Source organism: Salmo trutta, chromosome 20 (genome assembly GCF_901001165.1).
Source record: "Salmo trutta chromosome 20, fSalTru1.1, whole genome shotgun sequence".
Lineage (NCBI taxonomy): Eukaryota > Metazoa > Chordata > Actinopteri > Salmoniformes > Salmonidae > Salmo > Salmo trutta.
Window position 1 is genome coordinate 26,440,203 of NC_042976.1, and position 26,773 is coordinate 26,466,975.

At 42.6% G+C, this 26,773-nt stretch overlaps 1 protein-coding gene across 2 annotated transcripts in view; it reads left to right on the forward strand.

Annotated features, from left to right (window-relative positions):
• Positions 1–9,113, forward strand: part of anos1 (anosmin 1) — a 56,305-nt gene extending 47,192 nt beyond the window's left edge. The window contains exons 10-14 of one of the 2 annotated variants that reach the window (XM_029702743.1): positions 3,127–3,215; positions 5,799–5,970; positions 6,220–6,458; positions 7,544–7,685; positions 7,905–9,113. In XM_029702743.1, the coding sequence (XP_029558603.1) occupies positions 3,127–3,215; positions 5,799–5,970; positions 6,220–6,458; positions 7,544–7,685; positions 7,905–7,963 (701 nt within the window). In that variant the 3' untranslated portion in view covers positions 7,964–9,113. The remainder of the gene's footprint in view (positions 1–3,126; positions 3,216–5,798; positions 5,971–6,219; positions 6,459–7,543; positions 7,686–7,904) is intronic. The other variant, XM_029702744.1, reaches the window with a different exon arrangement.
• Positions 9,114–26,773: the final 17,660 nt, after the last annotated feature.

A 26,773-nucleotide genomic window follows, 5' to 3' on the forward strand; every position in this document is an offset into this window, starting at 1 on the left:
TTTATTGACAGCTGTAGTTAATATGAGCCCTCTCTCATATATTAGTGTTGAAACCGTCAATTTTGTTTTACAAGACCTGACGTCACCCTCCAGAAACACACGGACGACATGAAAGAGTTAAAACATTCACCGCACAGCAGTGTCCACAAACTCCTTAGACCCAATTCCCCAGCCCCTACAAAAATATGGAAACCTTGAAAGGCGTGCTCCAAAGGTAGCCAGTCAAGTCCCATTCACTGGACTATGTTATGTTGCTAATATACACTACCGTTCAAAAGTTTGGGGTCAATTAGAAATGTCCTTGTTTTTGAAAGAAAAGCAAAAAAAAATGGTCCATTAAAATAACATCAAATTGATCAGAAATACAGACATTTGATACTATTGCTAATGTTGTAAATGACTATTGTACCTGGAAACGGTAGATTTTTTTAATGTAATATCTACATAGGCGTACAGAGGCTCATTATCAGCAACCATCACTCCTGTGTTCCAATGGCACATTGTGTTAGTTATTCATTTTAAAAGGCTACAAGGCCAGCATCCTGGAGTCACCTCTCCACTGTTGACGTTGAGACTGGTGTTTTGAGGGTACTATTTAATGAAGCTGCCAGTTGAGGACTTGCGAGGTGTCTTTTTTTCAAACTAGACACTCTAATGTACTTGTCCTCTTGCTCAGTTGTGCACTGGGGCCTCCCACTCCTCTTTCTATTCTGGTAGAGCCAGTTTGCGCTATTCTGTGAAGGGAGTAGTGCACAGTGTTGTACAAGATCTTCAGTGTCTTAGCAATTTCTCGCATGGAATAGCATTAATTTCTCAAATGAAGAATAGACTGACGAGTTTCAGAAGAAAGTTCTTTGTCTCTGGCCATTTTCAGCCTGTAATCGAACCCACAAATGCCGATGCTCCAGATACCCAACTAGTCTAAAGAAGGCCAGGTTTATTGCTTCTTTAATCAGAACAACAGTTTTCAGCTGTGCTAACATAGTTGCAAAAGGGTTTTCTAATGATCAATTAGCCTTTTAAAATGCTAAACTTGGATTAGCTAACATAACGTGCCGTTGGAACACAGGAGTGATGGTTGCTGATAATGGGCCTCTACACCGATGTAGATATTCCATAAAATCTGCCGTTTCCAGCTACAATAGTCATTTACAACATTAACAATGTCTACACTGTATTTCTGATCAATTTAATGTTATTTTAATGACAAAAAATTTGCTTTTCTTTAAAAAACAAAGACATTTCTAAGTGACTCCAAACTTTTGAACGGTAGTGCATGTCATCGCCAAGCCAAACTCCACAGAGTGGAGCCAGGAATGCCCAGGCTGGCCTGGCTGAGGAGAGGAGAGGCCCAGTGGTGCTTCTGATGGAGAAGCCATCTGCTGAGTCGCAGAGAGAGAAAGAGACCGAGAAGAGACGGAAGTCTTCCTGGTCCAGAGTGATTAGCAGGGCTGGCCCGGGCTCCGGAGGCTGAGTGATTGTGACTGGGTTGGCTAAGCTTTCAGTCCCAGAGTGTTGTGGAGTTAGTTCTGGGCTCGCTCCATGGCCTAGCTTGGGGGGATGAATACACTACACTACGCTGCAGCAGTCCTAGTCTGGCAGGGTGATGGTGTGGTGGGCACAGACTCAGCCTCTAACTGGGCTGATGATGGATGGCTCTGGGTCTGCCTCTGCGTCTGACCACCCGGGTTATACTGGAAGAAGGAGAGCGAGAGAGAGAGAAACCTGGTCCCTGATAGCCTAGGATCAGGTTTCTCTTCATCAGACTCTGTGTTCAGAACTTCAGACTGAGGGACAGATTAACTCAACACTGCTGATTACTGCACTCGCTCATTCTGAGGCAGCTCAACATTGGGACACATCTGGTCAAGTAGGATTGTCTGGTCAAGTAGGATGGTCTATCTGTACTCTTTCATGATACATGGGTTTATAAAGGACTGTCTCAGAGGGTGAGATAGTGGATGACAGACAGACACACAGACAGACACACAGACAGACACACAGACAGACACACAGACAGACACACAGACAGACACACAGACAGACAGAAACACAGACAGACAGAAACACAGACAGACAGAAACACAGACAGACAGAAACACAGACAGACAGACACACAGACAGACAGAGACAGACAGACAGAGACAGACAGACAGACACAGACAGACAGACACAGACACAGACAGACACACAGTAGCGACGGTGATCAGTAGACTTCTGAGGCGAGCTCTCAGCCTTGATTTATGTAACTGCCGCGCTGGTCTATACCTGATTTAATGTTCCTTCCCTTTTTTTTACGTACCTCTTCCTCTCTGTCAGCTCGGCTACGCATATCTTGTTTATTTTCCTCTAATTTCCCGCTTCCCCTTAATTCCTCTTTTCTGCTTCCAAACTGCTAGGAGGCTGAGCACGCCAGATCTGTGTCGAAACCTTCAAAGGCCTCCTTTTATCTCCCAACCGCAATCCAGGCCCCTGCCAAGGGCTAACACAGCGTAACTCAATTATTAATCGGAGAAGTATAATTTCACATCTGAACGCACACAGCCAGATGAATAATAATTCCTGTAAAATAACAGGGGGCAATGGGAGCATAAACAGCGCTGATTAGCCAATGAGGGTCTACGGTTTAGTAATGAAGCGAACTGAGGCTGGGACCCGGGGTTTGAGACTGGCGCTGGTTCACCATTACTGAGGGTAGGCCTTTAAACATGGCCACGTTCCGTTGATGAGATGATTCAACACAACATTTAGGATAAATATTTGAATGTATGTATTTAGTCGTTCACTCTTTTTTATTTCTTATTTTATTATGTTGACATTAATGTCACGTAGAGATGAGTCACATTAGGAAATGTAAGAATCGTGTTTTAATGCGTTTCACCAGCTAGTGTATCAGCAGCATCTGTTAATGCCTGATAAGATCAGACTGATGGTGGGACACTAAAAGAGAGTACTCAGACAGTCTGACTGGGTGTTACTGTAAGATAATGTATTATACGATAAGATCATTTTATCCAACAAGCAAGTATCATGTCTGATAATGTCTTTGTCATCGGGTCCTTTGTTGTTTTTGCACCAGGTCATTGACTACTCTCATCTCTCTTCCTCTTCCTCCTCTCCTCCCAGATCCTTTGGTGAGTCGTTACCATGTCCAGTGGATACCTGAGTACTGCAGTCACAACGAGACCAGAGGACCAGAGAAGTCAGTCACACAGGTCTGTCTCATACCCCAAATTATCCTTCTATCAAAGTACAGTCATTGCTCCAAGTGTGTGTGGCTGTGTCTTGTTCAAACACGAAGCAGATTTCATTTCTTTAGGAAAGCAGCTCTAGTGTCAACCAAACATCATGTTGTCATACAGAGTCACATGTATTTATTTTCCAATATATTTGACGTACAGTAGGTTTTTAAAGAACCAAAGAGTTTGGTCTGCTTTGTGTTTTCATTTTTGTCAAGAAAAAAATATAGCGATGCTGGTATCGTCACAGCCCTACAACTCAGTGGTATGCAAAGTGCCCGCCAGCCTTTTGTCTGGCACTAAGAAAAGACATCTCGTGTAAAGAAAAGGGCCCCACTCAGCGCCTCAGTCCTGCTGTGCAGCTTTGCAGCGGGTAAATCAGCGACTGTTGTTTTGATTATGACTCAGTCGGTGTGGTCAAACATGGTGCACTGCCCAAACATGGTGCGCTGTACTAAAACAATGTTTTCGGGAATGATGGACCATGCACCCCCAGCATGAGCACATTGGGTGCAGGGGCTGTGTGTGTGTGTGGGGGGGGGGGGCTGATTGAACCCAGCGCTGTTCCAGGATGGCATAGGCCTGGCAAGCAACACATTCTTCAGGGAGCCCTTCTCTGGTTGCTAGGAAATACACATCCTTTTTCTATAGATCTCTGGGAAGGATTCCAGCACAGCGCTGTCCTTGTCTCTTGTGTGTGAACATGGCGCCTTGGTTCATTTTTAATCAGGGCTGTTGCATATCAGAGAGAAAACACTTGCCCTCTGAGTTCACGACTATTAGTGTAGAATGTCATTATTACAAATGGAAGATTTAATTCCAGTGAGCCACTAACAGAGGCACATCCAATCCTTAAAAGTGGTCTCTTTGCTGTTATACAGATTAAAACCATCAATTTTCGGTGGATTGACAATGGAACCCTGTTTAAACTATCCTCCTTTTTAAATGAAGCCATACAATTCAGAACATTTATTACAGCAAATAATATGGCTAAACTTCAATGTATTGATAGAGGGCAAACCAATGTTTTTCAAGATAATGTATAGTATAAGGTATCATGTTTATGATGTACATTGGAAACAACTATGTTAAAATTGTCATACAAGCAGTTAATCAAGGTGTATGGAGTTGTATGCTCAATACAAAATGATAACCAACTCATCGCAGTTCTGTCACAAAAATGGAAGAGGCAATTACTTAAATAGAAAAGAGATAATTAGTTTGTCTGCCAAAAATGTATAATCATAAATGGCTTAAAAGGACCAATGTAGAATGTGTCAGTTTCACTTACGGTCAGGAGGGTTAACAACTATGCCGCATAAAATTCAAGATGGTTGGGAACAGATTTACGATGTCCCAATAACATGGCATCGGGTTTATGAACTGATATACAAAACAACAATTGGCACATCAAACCTTTCTTTTCAATTTAAGCTACTATATAAAATTCTTGCTACAAAGTCAGTCAGCCTTGTGCAGACTGCCACGAGGAAACCGAAGCAATAGAACTTATCTTTTGGTACTGTCCATTGGTGGCTTGTTTTTGGAGTCCGGTCCAGGAATGATTGTTATGTCATAATATCATAGCGCGGTTGGACCACAGTCAGTCAATTGGAAATATCATTGTGCTCTTGGGTAAAATGTTTATTTTTGGGAAAATTTGGACTGAAATGTTGCAGATGGAGAGTTTGAAGTCCCTAGTGAGACACCGAGGTAGAATGAAGTTATGTATTGCAAGAGGAAATGGTAGAATGAAGATTTAATGAGAAAGCTGGGTTGATCTGTGGCCATCTGAAGGTTGGAATTAATGAGTGTGGGAATAAATACATACACACATGCACAGTATCATGTTTGAGGTCCTCCAATCAGGTGTGAGGGTGGGGATGTGATTATTGTATGTTTTGCATTTTTTGTTATTTCTGTTTTCTGTTTTGGTTTCATGCTGTGAGCAGTGTGTGTGCTGGTCCTGGTGGTTGGGTATGCTCGCTTCCATGCCCTCCCGGGTGTTGGGCGGGGCTTGGTCCTTCCCGCCATTGGCAAATCCCTTCGGGTCAAGGGCTTTGCCCTGCTGGCGTCTGGGGACGTGCTCACCCAATGAACAGACTGATGGGACGGCCATTCATATTATATTGTATTGTTGTTTTAATTTGAAAAAATCATAATAAAAAAGATAAGCCACTCAGCAGGAAATCTTCATGTTTCCTGGAACAAATGTCTGAAATAATTCAATTAACATGTCATTTTCATTTCAAATGACCCCGAAATGCATTCTTGTCCCCTCGTCTTTATCAGATAGCCCTTTTTATATTTGTGTTACACTTGGAACCCATCAAAATAATCAAATATTTTTTTCATTGTAGTTTGGAGGACTAGTGGGTTAACCCTTAACATGTGAATGTTCAAAGTGGTTCAGTAATGTGGGCCATGTTCCAGGGCATAGGGAGGGAACCTGATCCTCTCTTGGCTCCGTGTATTTAATTATCTGTGGTGGTTCCCTGGGACGTGACCTGGGCGATATCATGTCAGGGTACTGAACGTTTAATGTGTCTCTTGGCTCAGGAGAACTACATCAACCTCCCGGGCCTGCTCTTCTCCTGCAAGTACAAAGTCACTGTTCACATGCTCAAGTCCAAGAGGCGCGCCAAGGACGAGAGCACCACCTTCCTCACCCCGTCCTGCGCCACCATCAGGAGCAAGAGCCACAAACACATCCCCTGTCCTGGGGAGGAAGGTGAGTCAGCTGCCCAGTACAACCAGGTCATGTTATGTTCATACTCTTATTGTCATGTTGCATTATGTGCCCGACTCCAAGACTCTCCACACGGTTGTTGAAAGAGGCTTCTTCTTCTCATGTTATAGTAGATTTATTTACTATGACTCATTTCTTCCCAGCCTAGCACATACAGTTTACATTATGCCAAGAATACATGTCCATCAGATGAGTGTTTTTCAACATAGTTATTCTGATCTCTCTCTGCAGCCCCACTTCCCAAAGTGTTGGCTAAGTCTGAGAATCTGACGGCGTCCTTCTCCATCCACGAGGGAAACGTCACAGGCAACTTTCTGTGGCGGGTGTCACAGGTCCTGGCCCATCAACGAATCACAGGCTTCCAGGTCACCTGGGCCGAGGTCACCACTGAGAGCCGACAAAACAGCCTGCCCAACAGCATCATCTCCCAGTCCCAGATCCTGCCTCCAGTAAGTCTATTCCACTCCGTTGTATTCAAATAACTATTATTCCTGTAGTGAAAATTCTTGTTTGGAAAGGTACACGCAGTCACTCACTTTAGAATTGGTTATACCAGGAAGTGGCTATTGTAATGTATTTGCTTTTGCTGTAGGACACAAAAGCTTAGCAAGGATTTGAAGGAAAATGTTATCAAGAATATATTGTACTTTTCCCAGGGACACTGCCCTCTGTGTGCTGACAAAATAAGTGTGATCTTCAGCATTTCATTATACAATGCCTGCCAGGAGAGGAGGTGTTTTAAGGAAACACTGCATTGCCCTCTTTACATGAAGAACTAGATAAGCAGTGGTGTGCAATCATACACAGAGATCTGAGGGAGGCGTCCCGTTAGAAGTTCTCCTCCTGTGTTTCATCTACCTTCCCTGCTTCCTCTTTCATCCTGTATGAGCGCGCTGAAAAACCCACTGTTTTACATAATCTCCTGGATCAACAACACGTTCTGCCTGTCTGCGCCACCCAGTGAGCCGCTCGCAGCTCTAAAAATAACAACACTCATCACTATACTCAGTTTATCAGGCAGGGAAAGAGGGAAAACAGGAGAAGTCTTTATTTACCTCTGTGGCTGAATAGAGAGCAGGTGGTGGATGGGATATAGCCCAGGTTTACCTAACAGATAATTCAACATCTTAACATCAGAACGGACAAAAATTCTAGACTTCTAGGTGAAAAAGGTTACACGGGTACCAGAAAGTGATACTAGCCCTGAAGTCCAACCAAGATGAATGCTTTAAACAGCAAGTCTGTCTGGGAGAAAGGTATTCAGTCAGTCTGTCTGGGAGAAAGGTATTCAGTCAGTCTTGGAGGACAATTAAAAGTTGATACAACATTGCTGCTCAAATCCTTTACAATTGTAGAAAATGTTTCACAAAAGAAAATGGAAGCTGATAGAAAATGTCGTTAGTGTGAGTTCTTGACTCCAAAAAGTAGATAAACTTTGATTTATCCTTGGTGTCTGAATGCTTCTTACACACCACATTTTGTATGTCAAATAATGTTTTCTCCAGTGGCACCAAAGATGGTTAATGGTCTTCTCTTGTGCTGTTAACCCCTTCAGGACCATAGTCTGCTGGTGGTGTCTAACCTGCGGCCAGCCACGTACTACAGACTGGAGGTCCAGGTGATAACGTCAGGAGGTGAGGGTCCTGCCACCATTAAGACCTTCCAGACCCCCAGTGTGTTACCAGTCCTTCAACACCGTAAGTACTAACTCACTGACTACAACTGTTGCTCTCCTCTAGTCAGCCACATGACTGTGTCCAGATAGATTTAAACAGAGATACCATAGCTCATTTGAGCAAATCTGTGACTCTCCAGTGACCAGTATATTTCTTGCATGACTGCAGATTACTCTATTTTGATCATTATTCTGTAGTACCATTAGGAACTGAAATTGACATGCATTTTGTGTGTTGTAGGACCCAGACTCAGGCAGCACCATCCACATCACCAGAAGTCCTCAGTGGAGAGACATTGAGACCCCTGACCCATCAGACCCAGTGGGACAGGAACCAATGTCTCTCAGCACCTTCACCCAGGGAGGGAATACAGTGTGGAACCAAACAGCAACACAGCAGACCATGAAATCTGACCCCAACCTATGTGAAATGGGTTCACCTTCAGGCTGCACAGCATATGCTTTCCCTCATTCCTTCCTGATTCCGTCCCCTGACTGGACTCTCTGCACCATACGGTTAGATGCATACTGATATGTAGGACTCTTTTCTTTAGGACTGGTTGGTTCATTCTCCTGTTATTTATGGGACACTAAGACTAAGTTGGTTAAGGAGTTTAGGAATTCTCAAACTGTTTGTTCCAATAGAAACAATAACAAAGCAACAGTATATTATCAATTCCAATTGTATATCTTTGTATATCTAGAACTCAAAGATTGTTAGATTATAAAAGGACAAGAAAAAAGTAAATCACATTTTGTTTGAATGTCATGGTAACTAAACTGAAAACAGGTTAATAACAGTGGAGAGAACGGCATACAATTGTAAAACACAATCATGTATTCATTAAGAAAGACGCGTGTTCACCTATTTATTTTGTTTTACCAAGTAAAAAGATGTCGCTTAGGCATACCCTATGTACTGATGAATAATGTAACTAAAACCAGTGTAGTTTAACCCAGAATGTTTCTCATAGTATGTTGCATGTAGAAGTACATTTGAATTTAAACTGTAAATAAATGACAAGCTTCAAATTGAATGCTTGTGATGGTTTTGCATGTCAAACGTTAGTGTTCTGTAGGCATGAACATGTCTGTTACCTCTTTTGGATATGTTAGCAATGTTTCATTAACAGATAATTATATGGGGAATAATATGTCATGTTTATTAATGAAATTATAACTTTTATGTGGAAATTATGGAATTTTATGTTCTTGACTGTAGAAATATTTGTTGTGGAACAGTCAGTGAATGTCTATTTATTTATGTGTGTATTACAAAGTTTGATTTGTGTGTGTGTGTTGTGTTTTAGTCTAGTGTTTTTGAACCGGCAAAACATCTTGTAAAGACATTTTGTAAAAATGGAATTGTAAATATAGTCTCATGTTACATGTTATTTTTCCATGGTAGAAACTGTACAAACTGGTAAGTAATAAAATAATCCTTAACCTATTCCTTATGCTTTATCCACTTAATTGAAATTACTGTGAGGAGTCAATATGAAATAGTGTATATTGTCTAAACATTGGACTATTTGGCAGATACTGGTGCTTATGTTGGCTGTGTAGTCCATAACGCTAGACTCCAACACAGCATATTCACTGATCTCCACAGAAGCTTGAGACATACAGTCCAAATAAACAGGTCATTCAGAGCTTACCAGCAAGCCATGGCTGGAGTTGGGTGCCCTGGACATAATACTCTCCTTTAGACTACAGTATTGTGCCCTGCCAGTGGCGTAAAGTGTGCTGTTTGTATTCGAACAGCTTTAAATCCTTTTTGTCTCAATCCCTTCACTCTTTCAATACGCTGTGGAATGTTGACATTTTTGTGAGTACTTAAATTCTTCTGGTATGAGAGAATACAGTAAACTGTGGGAAATCAACTGAAATGAGGATAGGCCAGAGGTTTCAGGTGTTTTCCTTGAGTTTTGATATTAATCATACCTCACAGATGCTTTTGCTACTTAATGGTTATTTGTTGGCTGTGACGAGTCAGTCAGCTGTCTGCGGCTGACTCATACCTTCTACGCTTGTTGGGCCAGTAACACCCATACAACACCCATCAGCGCTGGCCAAGTGTGTTGCCTGATGTAGTTTTGCATAGTCTGGACATCCTGACATTTGTTTTGAACGACCCAGCATGTTACACTTGGTTAGCCCTTATGTCCCTTGTAATGTCTACAGTGCTGTTTTAGACCTCAAATTCTGGTTTGCTTTTCATATACACAACTGACAGACAGCCGATTTACTGTAGCTCTCCCACAGACCGCTAAGTGTTCTCTGCATATGGGTTTTATACAATGGTATGGTCTCAAGCTATTATGGAATCTATTACTGTTTATTAATGCAATATCATGAATCTGTGAAAAGTATGATAATTGCACTGTTTTGTGGTATATCAAGATTCATGTTCAAGATTATTGGATTAGTGTACTGTATATTGCCAAGTCTTCAATCCCAGTTGCCATGTGCGCGTGTGTATGTGTGTGTGTGTGTGTACGCACTGTGCTTGAACAACTTTCTCTGTGACAACCGAGACCCTAAAAGTCTAGACTGTAGACGATTGGCTGCTGGGCCTCTAAGGACGTCCAAATTTCCAAGTGGTCAAGAACCAGCCCGGTCTTTCCACATTCGGCAGCTAGCTAATTATTCAGAATCCTGCTTTTCCCCAACTCAGGCCCTCTCCTCTCCAGTCAGTCAGAGGATGTATTTGGATGTGGCTGAGACTATGGAAGTGGCAGGCCACTCTCCTCTCAGGATGTTGTTTATGTACAGTTCTATTATGTCACAAGAGATTAGTTCATCTCAGTCCATGCACACTAATCCTCCCCTGTGCTGCTCTGTGCTCCAGGACCATGGCCAGTGTTTAGCCAAGGCCTCCTTTCTCTGTGAGCCAGCCCCTCTCCCTTTCAGCCTGTCACAGTCCTCTCTACACACACACCAAATACCACAGCCCTCAAGTGTGAAAATGTAAAAACAAAGGCCTCCATCCTCCTTTGAGCCACGCTGCACTAAGTCCAAGTCTCTGAGAACATAAAAGGAAAGAAAAACTGCAACTAAATAAAAGGCTCGTTGTTGGGCACAAAGCTTGTCTCAGACTCTACAAGCCCAGATAGTGTTTATTCATTTTGCATGACATTACAAGCCCATTGTTCCAGGCTAGGGGATATTGTTTTCCAATTCAAACATATTTTGGTAAACAATTATTGTCCGTTAGGCCCTCGAATAATCACGATCAGTCAAATATTTACCCTTCGGTTCGATGACATTTGTCTTTTTGATTAAAATGGGGTATGTAAAACACTAACTCCTTTCAGTGGACAGCAACAACGATAGTCTGTTTCCCACACATTTCCTCTGACCCCTCAGCACCCGTTCTGCAGATTAGCATTGCACTGAGCCATGCTTCGCCATTTAATCAAACCTTGCATGCTAGTTCTGTCTCCCCTTTTCACTTACAATAGACTCGCCACGTCCTAACGCATGCACACACCCTACTGCCCAAACAATATTAGCCGTACCTCATAAGGAATCAATGGATTTCAGATGGTTTTCATGCCCTGCAGTATTGGGGTTGGGGCTCTCCTAATATAGTATTTACATTTCATTAGACAAACTTAAAAGGACATCTCGCTAAACAGTCATTTCCCATTCATTGTCACTCGTGACGTTACCAGTTATGATTGGTAACCTTAATGATTTGAATGCTCACACGTTTATTCCCATGTGAGTTCCAGGTCAGTTCCATTGCCATTGACAGAGTATGTTATTCTTTTCAGATCACAACCGCCTGGAACTATTCCGTTTCCATTGGGACTTATATGAATGGTTGGACTGGAATACATTGTCTATGAGATTGATGCAAAGTAACTTGAATGTTATTTTTCCATTAGAGCAGGCAATGTTGCTGTAATGTTGTGTGCTGGTGCAAACTCTGACCTTGCCCAGGGCTGTGGGGTGTTACTAGTTATACTCTGGTTGAGCGGGACCAGGCTGGGGAGGTGCAGATGAAAGACCTTCTCTGTCAGGCCGGGAGGATGTTCAGCCACAATCTAATGAAGACCAGAACATGTATGGACGTATGTAGACCTGCATGGCACACATTATACAACTATACGACACAAAATAATATTTCTGAGGGGAGGATTAGCACATATACTAAGAGTTCTACTTGGGTTTAGGAAGTAACTTTACAAATGTATTGTGGTCATGCCGGATTTGATGACCTTCCAATTTCAAGAGTTTTCATTTCTGTAAGGCACACTTTCACTGCAGACACACAGAACATAACTCTGTTATACACAGAATAGTGTATGGATCCTCAAGGACCCATAAAGAGACAAAAATAATATGAATATATGTCTTTCTGCGTTCCCTTTATTTGGATAGCTCTATATTCAGAACTCAGCACACTTGTGGAGAAGGTAGAGGTTTTTATTGAGCCCATATTTGACACAAATTTCAAATGACAAAAAGTAGGCATTGTTTACCCCTCTGTTTATGGTCTTATATACTGTATCAATTCTACATTTATAAATGATACATTGTTCTCTAATCACACAGGTGATCCTCCTCTTTGTGGGAGCAACACTTCTCACTTTTCAACCACTAGCCTAATGTCTTGAATTACAAACACGCAATGTTAGGAGGACCTGCCGTTGAGGTCCTCGAGCTTCGGGTCAAAGGTAAACAAGAGGTCCATTGAGATCCCACTAAGTGTTTACTAAGAAGGCCTCCCCTGAGAAATCATTATCCAGATCCCTCTCTCCTAACCAAACATCCTTCTCAACAAACAGGCATACATAGTGGAGAGAGATCAGTTTGAAACTATCATCCAGACGAATAATAGCGGTTTATAATCTTCTCGGATTTGCACTTGGACTATTAATGGTCCTTCCTGGGAAAGAAAAAATATTGACCAACGTGACCTGCTCATAATGAATGACGTTAGGACGTTAGGATGTTAAGAGGTTAGGATGTTAGGACGTTAGGATGTTAGGACGTTAGGATGTTAGGAGGTTAGGATGTTAGGAGGTTAGGATGTTAGGAGGTTAGGATGTTAGGAGGTTAGGAGGTTAGGATGTTAGGAGGTTAGGATGTTAGGAGGTTAGGATGTTAAGAGGTTAGGATGTTAGGAATAGGCCCTATTGACCTATTCCATCTATCTTAGCATGCTCACTTCCTCAAACATTCAGCACAGTTACGTTCAGATATTAATAGTAAAATACATACTGTCAATGGCAATACACAATTCTGTGTACTGTAGTACTAGGTGAAATGTAGGATTATGTGTACCGTAAAGCTAAGTGAAAGTTTAGATAAAGGGAACTGTGATTTGATTTGAACTCAGGTTACAGCCACTAGTCATGGAATAATTTCCCCTTGTCATCATGTCACAGTTGCCTAAAGCTTTAGGAGTGACCGGTGGCCAGGGAGTCAACTTTAGATCTAGTGTTTCCTCTCTGTCCTCTGAAGTCAGTGGCAGGACCCCGGGTCACAGTGCTGGACGGTAGAGGAGCCTCAAAGGCAGGTCAGAGGTCACCGTCCCCCCAGAGGACAGACACTGCAGCCGGGGCCCGTGGGAGGGCAAGGGGCAGGGCAGGACCTGGGGTGGGGGCTGGGGGACAAGGAGCCGGGTCAGTGGTCGACTTCAGAAGTTGGGAATCCACTCACAGGATGTTAGAATGGATAGAAGATCAACCTCCTCCTTAGTTCCACCTGATTCACAAAGTGATCATATCAAGCAGATTGTTGTTACGTGAGATGTTGTCTTGTAAGAGGAGGGATTTGGTGCTAAGATTGTATGGAAAATAACTTTCAAATGCTTAGAAAGATGATTGACAATTCAACAACATCTGTTCATCTCTTTCTTCCCTGTTTTTCTTTTGATAAACAGATGCCAGGTGGCCCAATTCATTAGTTTATCTGGCATCTGTCTCATCCAACTGGAAACAGGTAATACACCGTGATAACATCTAGTTGGTTCAAAGAACATTGTGTTTCTGTTAAGTAACAGAGAGAAAGAAAAGCTGTTCTATTTAGTTCTGATAGGCAGACTGTTCCAGTCAGGAACAATCAGAATATACAATCCACATGTCTGCACTGCTTGGAATTGGGTGTTCCTTATGTAAGGTCTGCTAAGGATCAGGTCACATCTGGTTCCAAACCAGACAAATTAATGTCACTTGTTAATGTGTAATAAGAGGTCTACAGAAGTTGATATTACTCATAATATTGTAATTATAGCCTTTGTTGTGCTTCATACCTCTGCTAAAGCCATTTTCCCTTCTGAGAACCCAACAGGAGGCAGGAACAGAGAAGGTGCATGAAATTGATTACACTAAAAGAATAGCGTGGATGTCAAAACTATTCGGCACTTAAACTATTAAGTCAATGGAAACAGGGAGGGGGCACTCTGAAATGATTGACTTCACTAATAAAACATCATCAGGGTAATTTGACGTGTTTTATATTGTACCCATACACTGCTGCTTCTAAATATAATACAGGCTGCAGCCAACACATGGCTCTGGCAAACCACAGTGTTTATAAAATGAATCCCCAGTCTGAGGCATGAGTCCTGCCCCATTTGTGTGTGTGTGTATATGTATGCTATAGCGAATGATCATGTGTGTGTTCCTAGGGCAGAGGGTGCACATCCAAGCATGTGTGTGTGTGTGTGTGTGTACATGTGTGTTTGTGCTCCTGGGCTGAGAGCTAATTTCCACCCTGATGATCACAGGCACCATTGATTGTAATCACAACGAGCAGGCTGTTCTGCCCCGTGGCACACAAAGGAATCTGGACGTGTTTAAAGCACTAACTTTTATGTTTTTTTTATACTTATATGAAGTTAAGTTATAATGTTGTCGGCATCTGGCTCTCATTAACAATACATGATGTCAAACAAGGAGACGGGCTGGAGGGTGGATGAGAGCTGCTCTCTCTTTATGGCCCAGTAGTGAAGACCCCCACTCTCTGTACTGTATACATGTATGATAAGCCTTTCATACGCCTATGATAAGCCTCTCTGTGCTGAATGGTGAGAACATCAAAAGGTTGAAACTGCAGGACACCTTTGGGTACTATTAATCCCTAGGGTTTGGTTGTCCCTCTGTTGCATTACTCTCATTTTCATTTAGTGAATTTTGTCTTTTTGCTTGTCATTTGTTTACAGCTGATGTTGGTAATAGTAAATGAATCTGTTCCCATTACTGCCAATTATCATGTTTTTCCTGGGTTTAATGCAAATGATTTCTGTCTTTACTGGTACTCTGCCTAGACTACAATGGTAAGGAAATTATTCAAATGACTAATAACAATCTATCACAGCATGTAAGTGATACTGATCCAGACCCTGCAGGATCTGAAGCCAATTGAAGTGAGTTATTGGAATCTGGCATTGCCTCTGACATTATCCTGCCAACTGCCATACTTTCAGACTGTCACATTAATGCATCACAATGTGCTTAATAAAACCTTATTGGGTCCCTGACAGTGGCGGTCGGTGCCATTCTAGATGAGGGAGGGCGATCCTTTTTTTTAATGAGGATGGCCTCATTTTCTATTACAAAACAGAGGATGACTGTCATTCGTATTCCATTGACCCAGCTCAATGTAACATCGATAGGTTACGACTACTACATGATACTCCAATTTTCCCTTCACCCATCCCTACACCCATATTTGTCACTTGCCCCGAATACAACAGGTGTTGACCTTACTGTGAAACGCTTACTTACAAGACTTAACCAAAAATGCAGTTTTAAGAAAATAGAGTTAAGAAAATATTTACTAAATCAACTAAAGTTAAAAATAAAACATTAAGTAGCACAATAAAATAACAATAATGAGGCTATATACAGGGGGTACAGGTTAGTCGAGGTTATTTGTACATGTAGGTAGGGCTAAAGTGACTATGCATAGATAATAAACAGCGAGCAACAGCAGCGTAAAAACAGGGGGGAGGGTGTCAACGCAAATAGTCCAGGTGACCATTTGATTAATTGTTCTGCAGTCTTTTGGCTTTGGGGTAGAAGCTGTTAAGGAGCCTTTTGGACCTAGACTTGGCGTAACATCCCTCTCTGTTTGAGCCGGGTGTTTGAGTAGGCTAAACTAGCTAGCAGCATTAGCTAGCTAAGCAAGTGAAAGTGAAAAAAAAGAAAGAAATATAGCTAGCTTTCTCTCTCACTCTTGCTTCTTTTTCATTTTTGAAGAAATGTATTCATTCAAAACTGTTCAACTATTGTCTTTCTCTCTCTTTGAGTCCACCACTCACCACATTTTATGCACTGCAGTGCTAGCTAGCTGTAGCATGTGCTTTCAGTACTAGATACATTCTCTGATCCTTTGATTTGGTGGACAACATGTCAGTTCATGCTGCAAGAGCTCTGATAGGTTGGAGGACGTCCTCCAGAAGTTGTCATAATACCTGTGTAAGTCTATGAAAGGGGGTTAAAACAATACGCCTCCTAGGTTTTGTATTGAAGTCAATGTACCCAGAGGAGGACGGAAGCTAGCTGTCCTCCAGCTACACCATGATGCTACCCTACAGTGTGCTGTTGAATCTACTGTTAGACCTTCATTACAAAACAGTGTGTTTTAATAAATTATTTGGTTACGTGAATATATTTAGTACAGTTTTAGCTAAAAATAACACATTTTATGTTTCAATATTTTAATTTTTTATGAAATTCACCATGGAGGATGGTCCTCCCCTTCCTCCTCTGAGGAGCCTCCACTGGCCCCTGAGATACACAATTTAACATACATTTTTAGAGAAACATTAAATTGATTAAGTACAAGTCAGTAGCGCTGATGATGAGCACTAATTCGGTCTTTTGCTAATCCAGTGTTGTTAGAAAATAAACCGAAGGAATACCGCCCAGTGTGAGTTTTCCAATCTGATATTTCTCCAACTTGATTTTGCCTCATGATATCAGTCAATTTGGGTCCACTGTGATAAAATCAAGCAGTGTATCATGTGGCTCTTGGTGTGCTATGAGGCAGACAGGGCTTTTGTTTGTCCCAGAAGGCTTGGAGAGAGTAGCACATTGCTTTAACTCACAGTGAGTAGAGTACAGTCTTCAGAAGGGGAGCCCATGTGTTCTGCTCTCCTCATCTCCCATCATCATCTGCATCCCAGCTGATATTGCAAAGTCAAAGTTCCAAACCACACAACCATTTAATATTTCATTTCACCTATATTACTGTAAGAAATAAGAAAACATTGGCACTAGGCCAACATGCCAAAGCAGCATTAGCAACATAGGAACACTGTTTCTGACATTTCAATTGTGAATATACCTGGACAATGACTCTCAACCTTGGTTCGAAATAAATCAGAAGCATAACAGCTATGGACATTTTGAACATATATCACTGTTTTAATGCTTCATTTCCTGGAGGCTGCTCACAACAACATAAACCGTTCCGATTGTGTAGAGGTGCTGAGAGCGCCCCAAATTTAGGTGAGTCGTGGGAGCGCTGTGATTGTGTGTCAGGATGGGCGACTGTGGCTGAGCTGCTTGTAACACGTTTATGACACACACAGGACCGGAACATATGGGATATGTGTTAAGGAGCTTTACACTGCACAGCTAGGAGGGGAAATGATCCCTCTGTTTCCACACTTTGATGATAGGTGACCATTAGCCACGTATGCACCTGGGATGGATGTCATTACTAACTACTAACCTAGCAAATACTTTTCAGGACCAACTTGCTCTCAATGACATTGATATAATGCTAGGTCAACATTTAGTGGTTGTTAATCTCTGTATTGTCATGACATCATCTGTCAGGTCTTATGTAAGGTTCACTGGACACTGATCACTTCAATGTGTAAGCACATTTTACATTGGGTTACTGTCTGAGTTATCTTATCAAGAGAATCCATCTTCATACAGGCGCAATCAAACAAGTAACAGTACATGGAGGACTAATTCATACCATGTGCTGATATTAGGGTGAGCTTCATGTCAGATTTCTCATATCTTGACTTTAAAACAGCATGCCAACTCCAGGCTTCAAGGGATGGCTCATGAATCACTGAGACATCAGGGAAGGAGGTAGAGTCCCCATAGCTTAGTGTGTTCATCAGGGAGGATAGAGTTGGATCAGATATCACCCAATACAAGGCCTTTGATCCACATTATGACTTCAGATTCACATGAGATGAGCAAATGAATATTTTCCTCATTTGATTAACTATTTCATATTTTATATGCACCGTGTATTGTCAGTGTTGGCTGCCCTCGCGTTAACGTGTATCATGTTGTTATGATGTTGCCATGTCCCCCCCTCAGCTCATCTCCACCTCGTTGGCTGGAAAGGCTTTTAAAGCAGCAAAGCTCCAAAGACAACTTAAAATATTGTACGGTTTGAGGAGCTGATTGAAACCAGCTCCCCTTATGCGAACCTTGAGGTCTTTCAGACATGTCATTTCATGTTTCAAAACAGACTGTTTGAAATAGCTCCGTAATTTGATTAAAATAGATTGACAACACACTGAGTTGATGTCAGCATGGCTGGCAGTGGAAATATAATGTTTTTGATTACTCCTGAGGGGGAATCCTTCACCTCCCGATAGCTAGTTGTTTTAACTTGAAACACAAGTCTTAATACATCACAGATCCTTTTCAACTCTCACAATATTTCACCATCATCACTTTGTGGTTGTTTGGAATGAGCTGTATATTATTAATCTTAATGATACTTTAAAGCAAAGTCACTACTCTCTGTACTTCTATGAAAGTCAGTCTAGCTTTTGGCAGAGAATGTCAGACATACAGTACACTACTTTGTTAAAACCTCCTACACCCTTTGAAATCCAAGTTAGCCATAGAGTATCAGAAGTAAAGTTCACTGTACTTTAGTGCTTACATATGACTCTGTAGTCATACATGAGACATTCCCACAGCTGTTGAGCACCCACAACTAACTGGTGTGGTCGATCAGGTTAATCTTAATTTGGTGTTTTTACTGTCATGTAGCTTACATCACATTACATTTCTGAACATCTTCAGTGACATTAATTGCTATATATACTGCTCCAAAATATAAAGGGAACACTTAAACAACACATCCTAGATCTGAATGAAAGAAATAATCTTATTAAATACTTTTTTCTTTACGTAGTTGAATGTGCTGACAACAAAATCACACAAAAATAATCAATGGAAATCCAATTTATCAACCCATGGAGGTATGGATTTGGAGTCACACTCAAAATTAAAGTGGAAAAGCACACTACAGGCTGATCCAACTTTGATGTAATGTCCTTAAAACAAGTCAAAATGAGGCTCAGTAGTGTGTGTGGCCTCCACGTGCCTGTATGACCTCCCTACAATGCCTGGGCATGCTCCTGATGAGGTGGCGGATGGTCTCCTGAGGGATCTCCTCCCAGACCTGGACTAAAGCATCCGCCAACTCCTGGACAGTCTGTGGTGCAACGTGGCGTTGGTGGATGGAGCGAGACATGATGTCCCAGATGTGCTCAATTGGATTCAGGTCTGGGGAACGGGCGGGCCAGTCCATAGCATCAATGCCTTCCTCTTGCAGGAACTGCTGACACACTCCAGCCACATGAGGTCTAGCATTGTCTTGCATTAGGAGGAACCCAGGGCCAACCGCACCAGCATATGGTCTCACAAGGGGTCTGAGGATCTCATCTCGGTACCTAATGGCAGTCAGGCTACCTTTGGCGAGCACATGGAGGGCTGTGCGGCCCCCCAAAGAAATGCCACCCCACACCATGACTGACCCACCGCCAAACCGGTCATGCTGGAGGATGTTGCAGGCAGCAGAACGTTCTCCACGGCGTCTCCAGACTCTGTCACGTCTGTCACGTGCTCAGTGTGAACCTGCTTTCATCTGTGAAGAGCACAGGGCGCCAGTGGCGAATTTGCCAATCTTGGTGTTCTCTGGCAAATGCCAAACGTCGGGCCCTCATACCACCCTCATGGAGTCTGTTTCTGACCGTTTGAGCAGACACATGCACATTTGTGGCCTGCAGGAGGTCATTTTGCAGGGCTCTGGCAGTGTTTCTCCTGCTCCTCCTTGCACAAAGGTGGAGGTAGCGGTCCTGTTGCTGGGTTGTTGCCCTCCTACGGCCTCCTCCACGTCTCCTGATGTACTGGCCTGTCTCCTGGTAGCGCCTCCATGCTCTGGACACTACACTGACAGACACAGCAAACCTTCTTGCCACAGCTCGCATTGATGTGCCATCCTGGATGAGCTGCACTACCTGAGCCACTTGTGTGGGTTGTAGACTCCGTCTCATGCTACCACTAGAGTGAAAGCACCGCCAGCATTCAAAAGTGACCAAAACATCAGCCAGGAAGCATAGGAACTGAGAAGTGGTCTGTGGTCACCACCTGCAGAACCACTCCTTTATTGGGGGTGTCTTGCTAATTGCCTATAATTTCCACCTGTTGTCTATTCCATTTGTACAACAGCATGTGAAATTTATTGTCAATCAGTGTTGCTTCCTAAGTGGACAGTTTGATTTCACAGAATTGTGATTGACTTGGAGTTACATTGTGTTGTTTAAGTGTTCCCTTTATTTTTTTGAGCAGTGTATTTTCCACAAAATAAAAGGAGAGGAGTGATATTAGTCCTAAAACTACTTAAATCTGTCTAAACTTTCTCTCACTGCTCTTGAAGTGGAGTAGTAGTAGTAGTTCCTGAACACAGCAGTTTGGTTTGAGGGGCTCATGGGTGAAGTTTTTGGTAGCATGCAGGACCTAAGATCCGACACAAACAAATCATTCCATGTAGATAATTAAAGCTGAATGTTGCCATTCCCTCAGCCCTGCACTCCCTCCTCTGGGTCCCTATTCCAATCCCCACTGTGGTTATGGTATTTCATAGGACTTCATTACCCAAGCCCATCACGCTACATACACCATACACTCCATCTGTCTAGAGACTGATAAACTTAATTAGCAAGGCCAAATCAGAACCAAGGTGCCATAATACGTATATATAATAGGAAAGCCAAACATTTTATTAACTAACCACTCCAGTGGTCATGGTAGACGTCTAGTCTTGCTGCAGGATCTGTCTTTCATAGAGGAACCAGTGCTGGCTGCCAAGAATAGCACTCTAGCTGATGTGTCTGGCTCTTGTTAACAGCAGATAGGTTCCTCTCAGAAACAACTATTCAAAAGAAGACTTTCCTCAGGCTGTGTGTTGTTGTGGTTGTGTGGATCGTGTCCTATTGTGTGCGATCACTCACTGACAGATGTCAGAACCACTAAATAACACACCTCCTATCAACTGATGCCTTGCCAATGGGAGTTAATGTGAGTCATATTTATTTCGTTTATTTCATTTGGAGGGCCCCGTAGAATGCTTTTGAACAGGTGTCATAAAGTAGTCTTTGTTGCCTAACTCCTGTCTCTCTCTCACACACACCTCTCTTTTTTCTCTATATATCTATCTTCATCTTTCTCACACTCTCACTGTCTATCTTCCACCTGATTACATCACCAGAGAAAAGATTCTGGCGACCTCATATTACTGGAAACTCTGAGCAGAGATACACCATATCTTCACTAGATTCTGTTCTCTTACGATTTATGTGCTCCACTTTTTCTGGACACAAATTCTTGCTTTGGGGATTATTCTGCCAAAGATTGAATCCGTTCAATAAAAGGTAATAGTTTAAGATGGCCTCTGTATTCAGCCAAGTCAGAGTTATGGGAGAAGATTGAATTTAGTCTCATTTTCATGCATGAATACTGAGGTTCTCCTCAATCAAAGGGATTACTCTGACTTTCTGCCAATGTTTTTCTTTTGAGTCTTAGGTTATACCTTAATGGTATTCTGATTCTCTTTCAATATAGACCTACGCACAATTATGTCCAATATCGTTCTCTTGAAGGTCTGCCAAACATTTAGAAAGCCTGTTTTGTATTGACTCATTGTCCACATGGTTGGAATATTCACAAGATTTTGCCATGGGCGCTGCTAGTTTTTCTTCTCATCAGGAGCTGCTGACGACGTATGGGTGGACCTCACATCTCACATCTAGATCCAGTAATTTAATAGATGGATTCTGATTGATGTTTTAAGGAAGTTACTTTCCTATTTAAATATTCATGGACTTCTGGGCCTGCAGGGGGGAACGCGAGAAGAGATAAGTTAAAGCAAACCTGTGGACAACAATATCAGCAGACCCCCCCCCATAGTCTGCTTCTCATTACAAACATTCTCAGGGCTACCATCCTTCCCTGCATTCCATTACCCCTCTCCCCCTTCAAGATGGACGCCACTAAATGGGAAGATATGTGGTGTCTGGAGCCAAACCTAAGTGGATGTAATAGCTGGTTTTCCTATTGTCATGGGAAACTACTGACAATCGGATGCTGCAGTATTGAATATGCTTTCTGTGGATAGTGGAAATGCTTCTTCGAGAGAATATGCATTTGTTTTATTCAGCTCGTTCCACAACCAGTCCTATAGACAGACTGAGATTGACTGCTGTAGTAATGGCATGGCATTTGAAACATATTACAGGTGTCGCCTAGGGCAGCATGTCTCCATTCGTCATCCAATCAGAGTCCTTATTCCACATCAAGCTCCACTTGAAAGCTGTCCATTGAAGCAGGCCTGTCAGTTCACTACAGCACAGAGCTTCTCTGGTGCAGGCACCCTTCTGACATAGCCCATATATCACATCATTAATGGTGTGGAATAAAACAAAAAGCTGAATAGCATTTAGGCAGGATTTAGCCAGCATGCCATAGCTGTTCACACTTACGAAGGCCCCTTCATGCCAAATATGAATAATGCTGTGATGGATGTGTTACAAGTGCACACTAGAAGTTTCCTCCACTTATTTGGTCCACAGTAACAGCAAGTGGTAAGTTGACAATGTAAGTGTTAACTACCATTTGGAACTGGCTCACTCGATGTACTGGTATGATAAAATCAAAACAGGTTTACCAGAGGGTAGTGTGTGGAAGGTGTAACATGCAACATCTTGTCATTGGTAGGAACTGAATTCTTATACAAGGACAAAATCCAACACAATGCAGAGATTCCTTCAAGGTGCTTTATACCATATATCTCATACATTGACTCACACAATGCAAAGTCAATGGAAAAATCCAGAGGCTTATTGGATGTTTATTCTGACACCCAAAACAAAGACCCCATGAATAATATTGAGTGGTGAGAACAAGCAACAGGAAACCCACCATAACCCTCATCCCTGACGTGTCATGGTTAGTAAGGAGGCTTCCTCCTTCTCCTCAGCTTCTACAAATCCCACCACAAAATTTGGGACGTGCAACCCTGAATGCCAAACAATTTTTATTAAGACAATAAACACTAATTATTTGTCTGTCAGCTTGTAACTGTAAAATAGTACTAAACGCACTCCGCTCAGCTTTTGACACAACAGGCAGTGTTGCAAACACACTCATTACTCTTTTTTTGATGTTTTTCCCCCCTCTTTTATCCCCTGATGGAGTGAAAGCAGTCTGAAAGGACCTGAGATCTTCTTTCTTTCCATAAACATGTTTTGAATGGAGGATTTAATTAAGCGAGTGTGAGTTTGTTTGGGGAGACTGGGCAGGCAGCACGATAATAATACCTCTGTTATCCTGCCAGAGAGTCAAAACAGCATGCTATTAAATACACAGCTCACATTTCGGTCATGTTTGCCATCATGCATAATTTGTCTACACATCTTTATTTATGAAGTGTGTAGGTACGGGGCCAGAGCATTCCTTTCTGATGTTGATGCAAAGCAACAAGGCTTGGCCAATAGCAGGAAAAATCACTGTAATATAAACCATAAACAAAAACACAACCCAGTTCCATATCATCCAAGACTTTTTCCTATACTTAAAAACTGTCAAGATTCAAGAGTTGTGCCCACATTACCATAACGTTTGTGCATGGTTTGAATATTTAAATTCTTGGAAATGACGTTAGGTGTGGTATTTTGTGGTCATTGTGAAAATACATCAAATATCAAATTGTATTTGTCACATGCGCCGAATACAACAGTGAAATGCTTACTTACAAGCCCTTAACCAACAATGCAGTTTTAAGAAAATACCTGCAAAAAAGTAAGAGATAAGAGTAACAAATAATTAAAGAGCAGCAGTAAATAACAATAGCGGGGCTATATACAGAGGGTACCGGTGTCAAGGTAATTGAGGTAATATGTCCATGTAGGTAGAGTTATTAAAGTGACTATGCATAGATAATAACAGAGAGTAGCAGCAGCGAAGAGGGGGGGGGCAATGTAAATAGTCTGGGTAGCCAATTGATTAGCTGGCAGTATGGCTTGGGGGTAGAAGCTGTTTAGAAGCCTCTTGGACCTAGACTTGGCGCTCCGGTACCACTTGCCGTGCGGTAGCAGAGAGAACAGTCTATGACTAGGGTGGCTGGAGTCTTTGAAAATTTTTAGGGCCTTCCTCTGACACCGTCTGGTGTAGAGGTCCTGGATGGCAGGAAGTTTGGCCCTGGTGATGTACTGGGCCATACGCACTACCCTCTGTAGTGCCTTGCGGTCGGAGGCCGAGCAGTTGCCATACCAGGCAGTGATGCAACCCGCCAGGATGCTCTCGATGGTGCAGCTGTAAAACCTTTTAAGGATCTGAGGACCCATGCCAAATCTTTTCAGTCTCCTGAGGGGGAATAGGTTTTGTCGTGCCCTCTTCACGACTGTCTTGGTGTGCTTGGACCATGTTAGTTTGTTGGTGATGTGGACGCCAAGGAACTTGAAGCTCTCAACCTGCTCCACTACAGCCCCGTCGATGAGAATGGGGGCATGCTCTGTCCTCCTTTTCCTGTAGTCCACAATCATCTCCTTTGTCTTGATCACGTTGAGGGAGAGGTTGTTGTCCTGGCACCACACGGTCAGGTCTCTGACCTCCTCCCTATAGGCTGTCTCATTGATGTGTCATCAGCAAACTTAATGATGGTGTTGGAGTCGTCCCTGGCCATGCAGTCATGAGTGAACAGTGAGTACAAGAGGGGACTGAGCACATACCCCTGAGGAGCCCCCGTGTTGAGGATCAGCGTGGCGGTTGTGTAGTTACCTACCCTTACCACCTGGGGGTGGCCCATCAGGAAGTCCAGGATCCAGTTGCAGAGGGAGATCTTTAGGCCCAGGGTCCTTAGCTTAGTGATGAGCTTTGAGGGCACTATGGTGTTGAACGCTGAGCTATAATCAATGAATAGCATTCTCACATAGGTGTTCCTCTTGTCCAGGTGTGAAAGGGCCGTGTGGAGTGCAATAGAGATTGCAATAGAAATTGCATCATCTGTGGATCTGTTGGTGTGGTATGCAAATTGGAGTGCGTCTAGGGTTTCTGGGATAATGGTGTTAATGTGAGCCATGACCAGCCTTTCAAAGCCTTTCATGGCTACAGACGTAAGTGATACGGGTCGGTAGTCATTTAGGCAGGTTACCTTAGTGTTCTTGGGCACAGGGCGCATGCTCGGAGTACACATCCTGGTAATCCCTCTGGCCCTGCGGCCTTGTGAATCTTGACCTGTTTAAAGGTCTTACTCACATCGGCTGCGGAGAGTGTGATCACACAGTTGTCCGGAACAGCTGATGCTCTCATGCGCTCAGTGTTACTTGCCTCGAAGTGAGCATAGAAGTTATTTAGTTCATATGGTAGGCTTGTGTCACTGGGCAGTTCTCGGCTGTGCTTCCCTTTGTAGTCCGTAATAGCTGGCAAGCCCTGCCATAACGTTCGTCGGAGCCGGTGTAGTACGATTCGATTTTAGTCCTGTATTGACGCGTTGCCTGTTTGATGGTTCGTTGGAGGGCATAGCGGGATTTCTTATAAGCTTCCGAGTTAGAGTCCCGCCCCTTGAAAGCGGCAGCTCTACCCTTTAGCTCACTGCGAATGTTGCCTGTAATCCATGGCTTCTGGTTGGGGTATGTACGTACTGATGTGGTGAACTCCTCAATGCCATCGGAAGAATCCCAGAACATATTCCAGTCTGTGCTAACAAAGCAGTCCTGTAGTTTAGCTTCTGCTTCATCTGACCACTTTTTTAAAGACCAAGTCACTGGGCTTCTTCAGGCTAGGGTCTATTTTTCTCCACTTCCTGTCTGACTGACGTGCCCAAAGTAAACTGCCTGTTACTCAGGTCCAGAAGCCAGGATATGCATATAATTGGTACCATTGGATAGAAAACACTTATAAGTTTGTAGAAATGTTAAAATAATGTATGAGACTAAAACACAATTGATATGGTAGGAGAAAATCCAAAGAAAAAACAACTGGAATTTTGTTTTTTGAGAGCCAGTGCTCTTTCAATGGAAATCTATGGGTCATATACAATTCTAGCTCCCAGATTGCAATTCCTATGGCTTCCACTAGATGTCAACAGTCTTTGTTCAAGATTTCAGGCTTGTTTCTTCCCAAACGAGGAAGAATTTAGAGTTTTGGTACTGGGAGTCAGAGTTGGAATCAGTCTGTGAGCGTGCGGCAAAGAGGACGGGCACTTGTTAATTTTGCTTTTCTATTGAACATACTTCTTTCCATATTAAATATTATAGTTTAATTACATTTTAGGGTACCTGAGGATTAAATAGAAACGTATTTTGACTTGTTTAAACAAAGTTTAGCAGTAGCTATTTGGATTCTTTCTCTGCATGTTGAACGAGTGGATTACTCAAATCAATGGCGCAATCTAAACTGACTTTTTGGGATATAAAGAAGGATTTTATCTAACAAAACTACCATGCATGTTGTAGCTGGGACCCTTGCGATTGCAAATCAGAGGAAGATTTTCAAAAAGTAATTGAATATTTAATCGCTATTTGTGATTTTACGAAGCCTGTGCTGGTTGAAAAATATTTTGATGTGGGGTGCTGTCTTCAAACAATCGCATGTCATGCTTTCGCTGTAAAGCCTATTGTAAATCGGACAATGCAGTTAGATGAACAAGACTTTAAGCTTTTAACCGATATAAGACACTTGTACAGTATGTACCTAAATGTTTGATATCCATAATTTTTTTGATTATGTATTTGAATTGTGCGCCCTCCAGTTTCACCGGAAGTTGTCGACAGGTGTCCCGCTGGCGGGACGCCTATCCCAGAGAGGTTTTTTGCTTGCAAGCAGG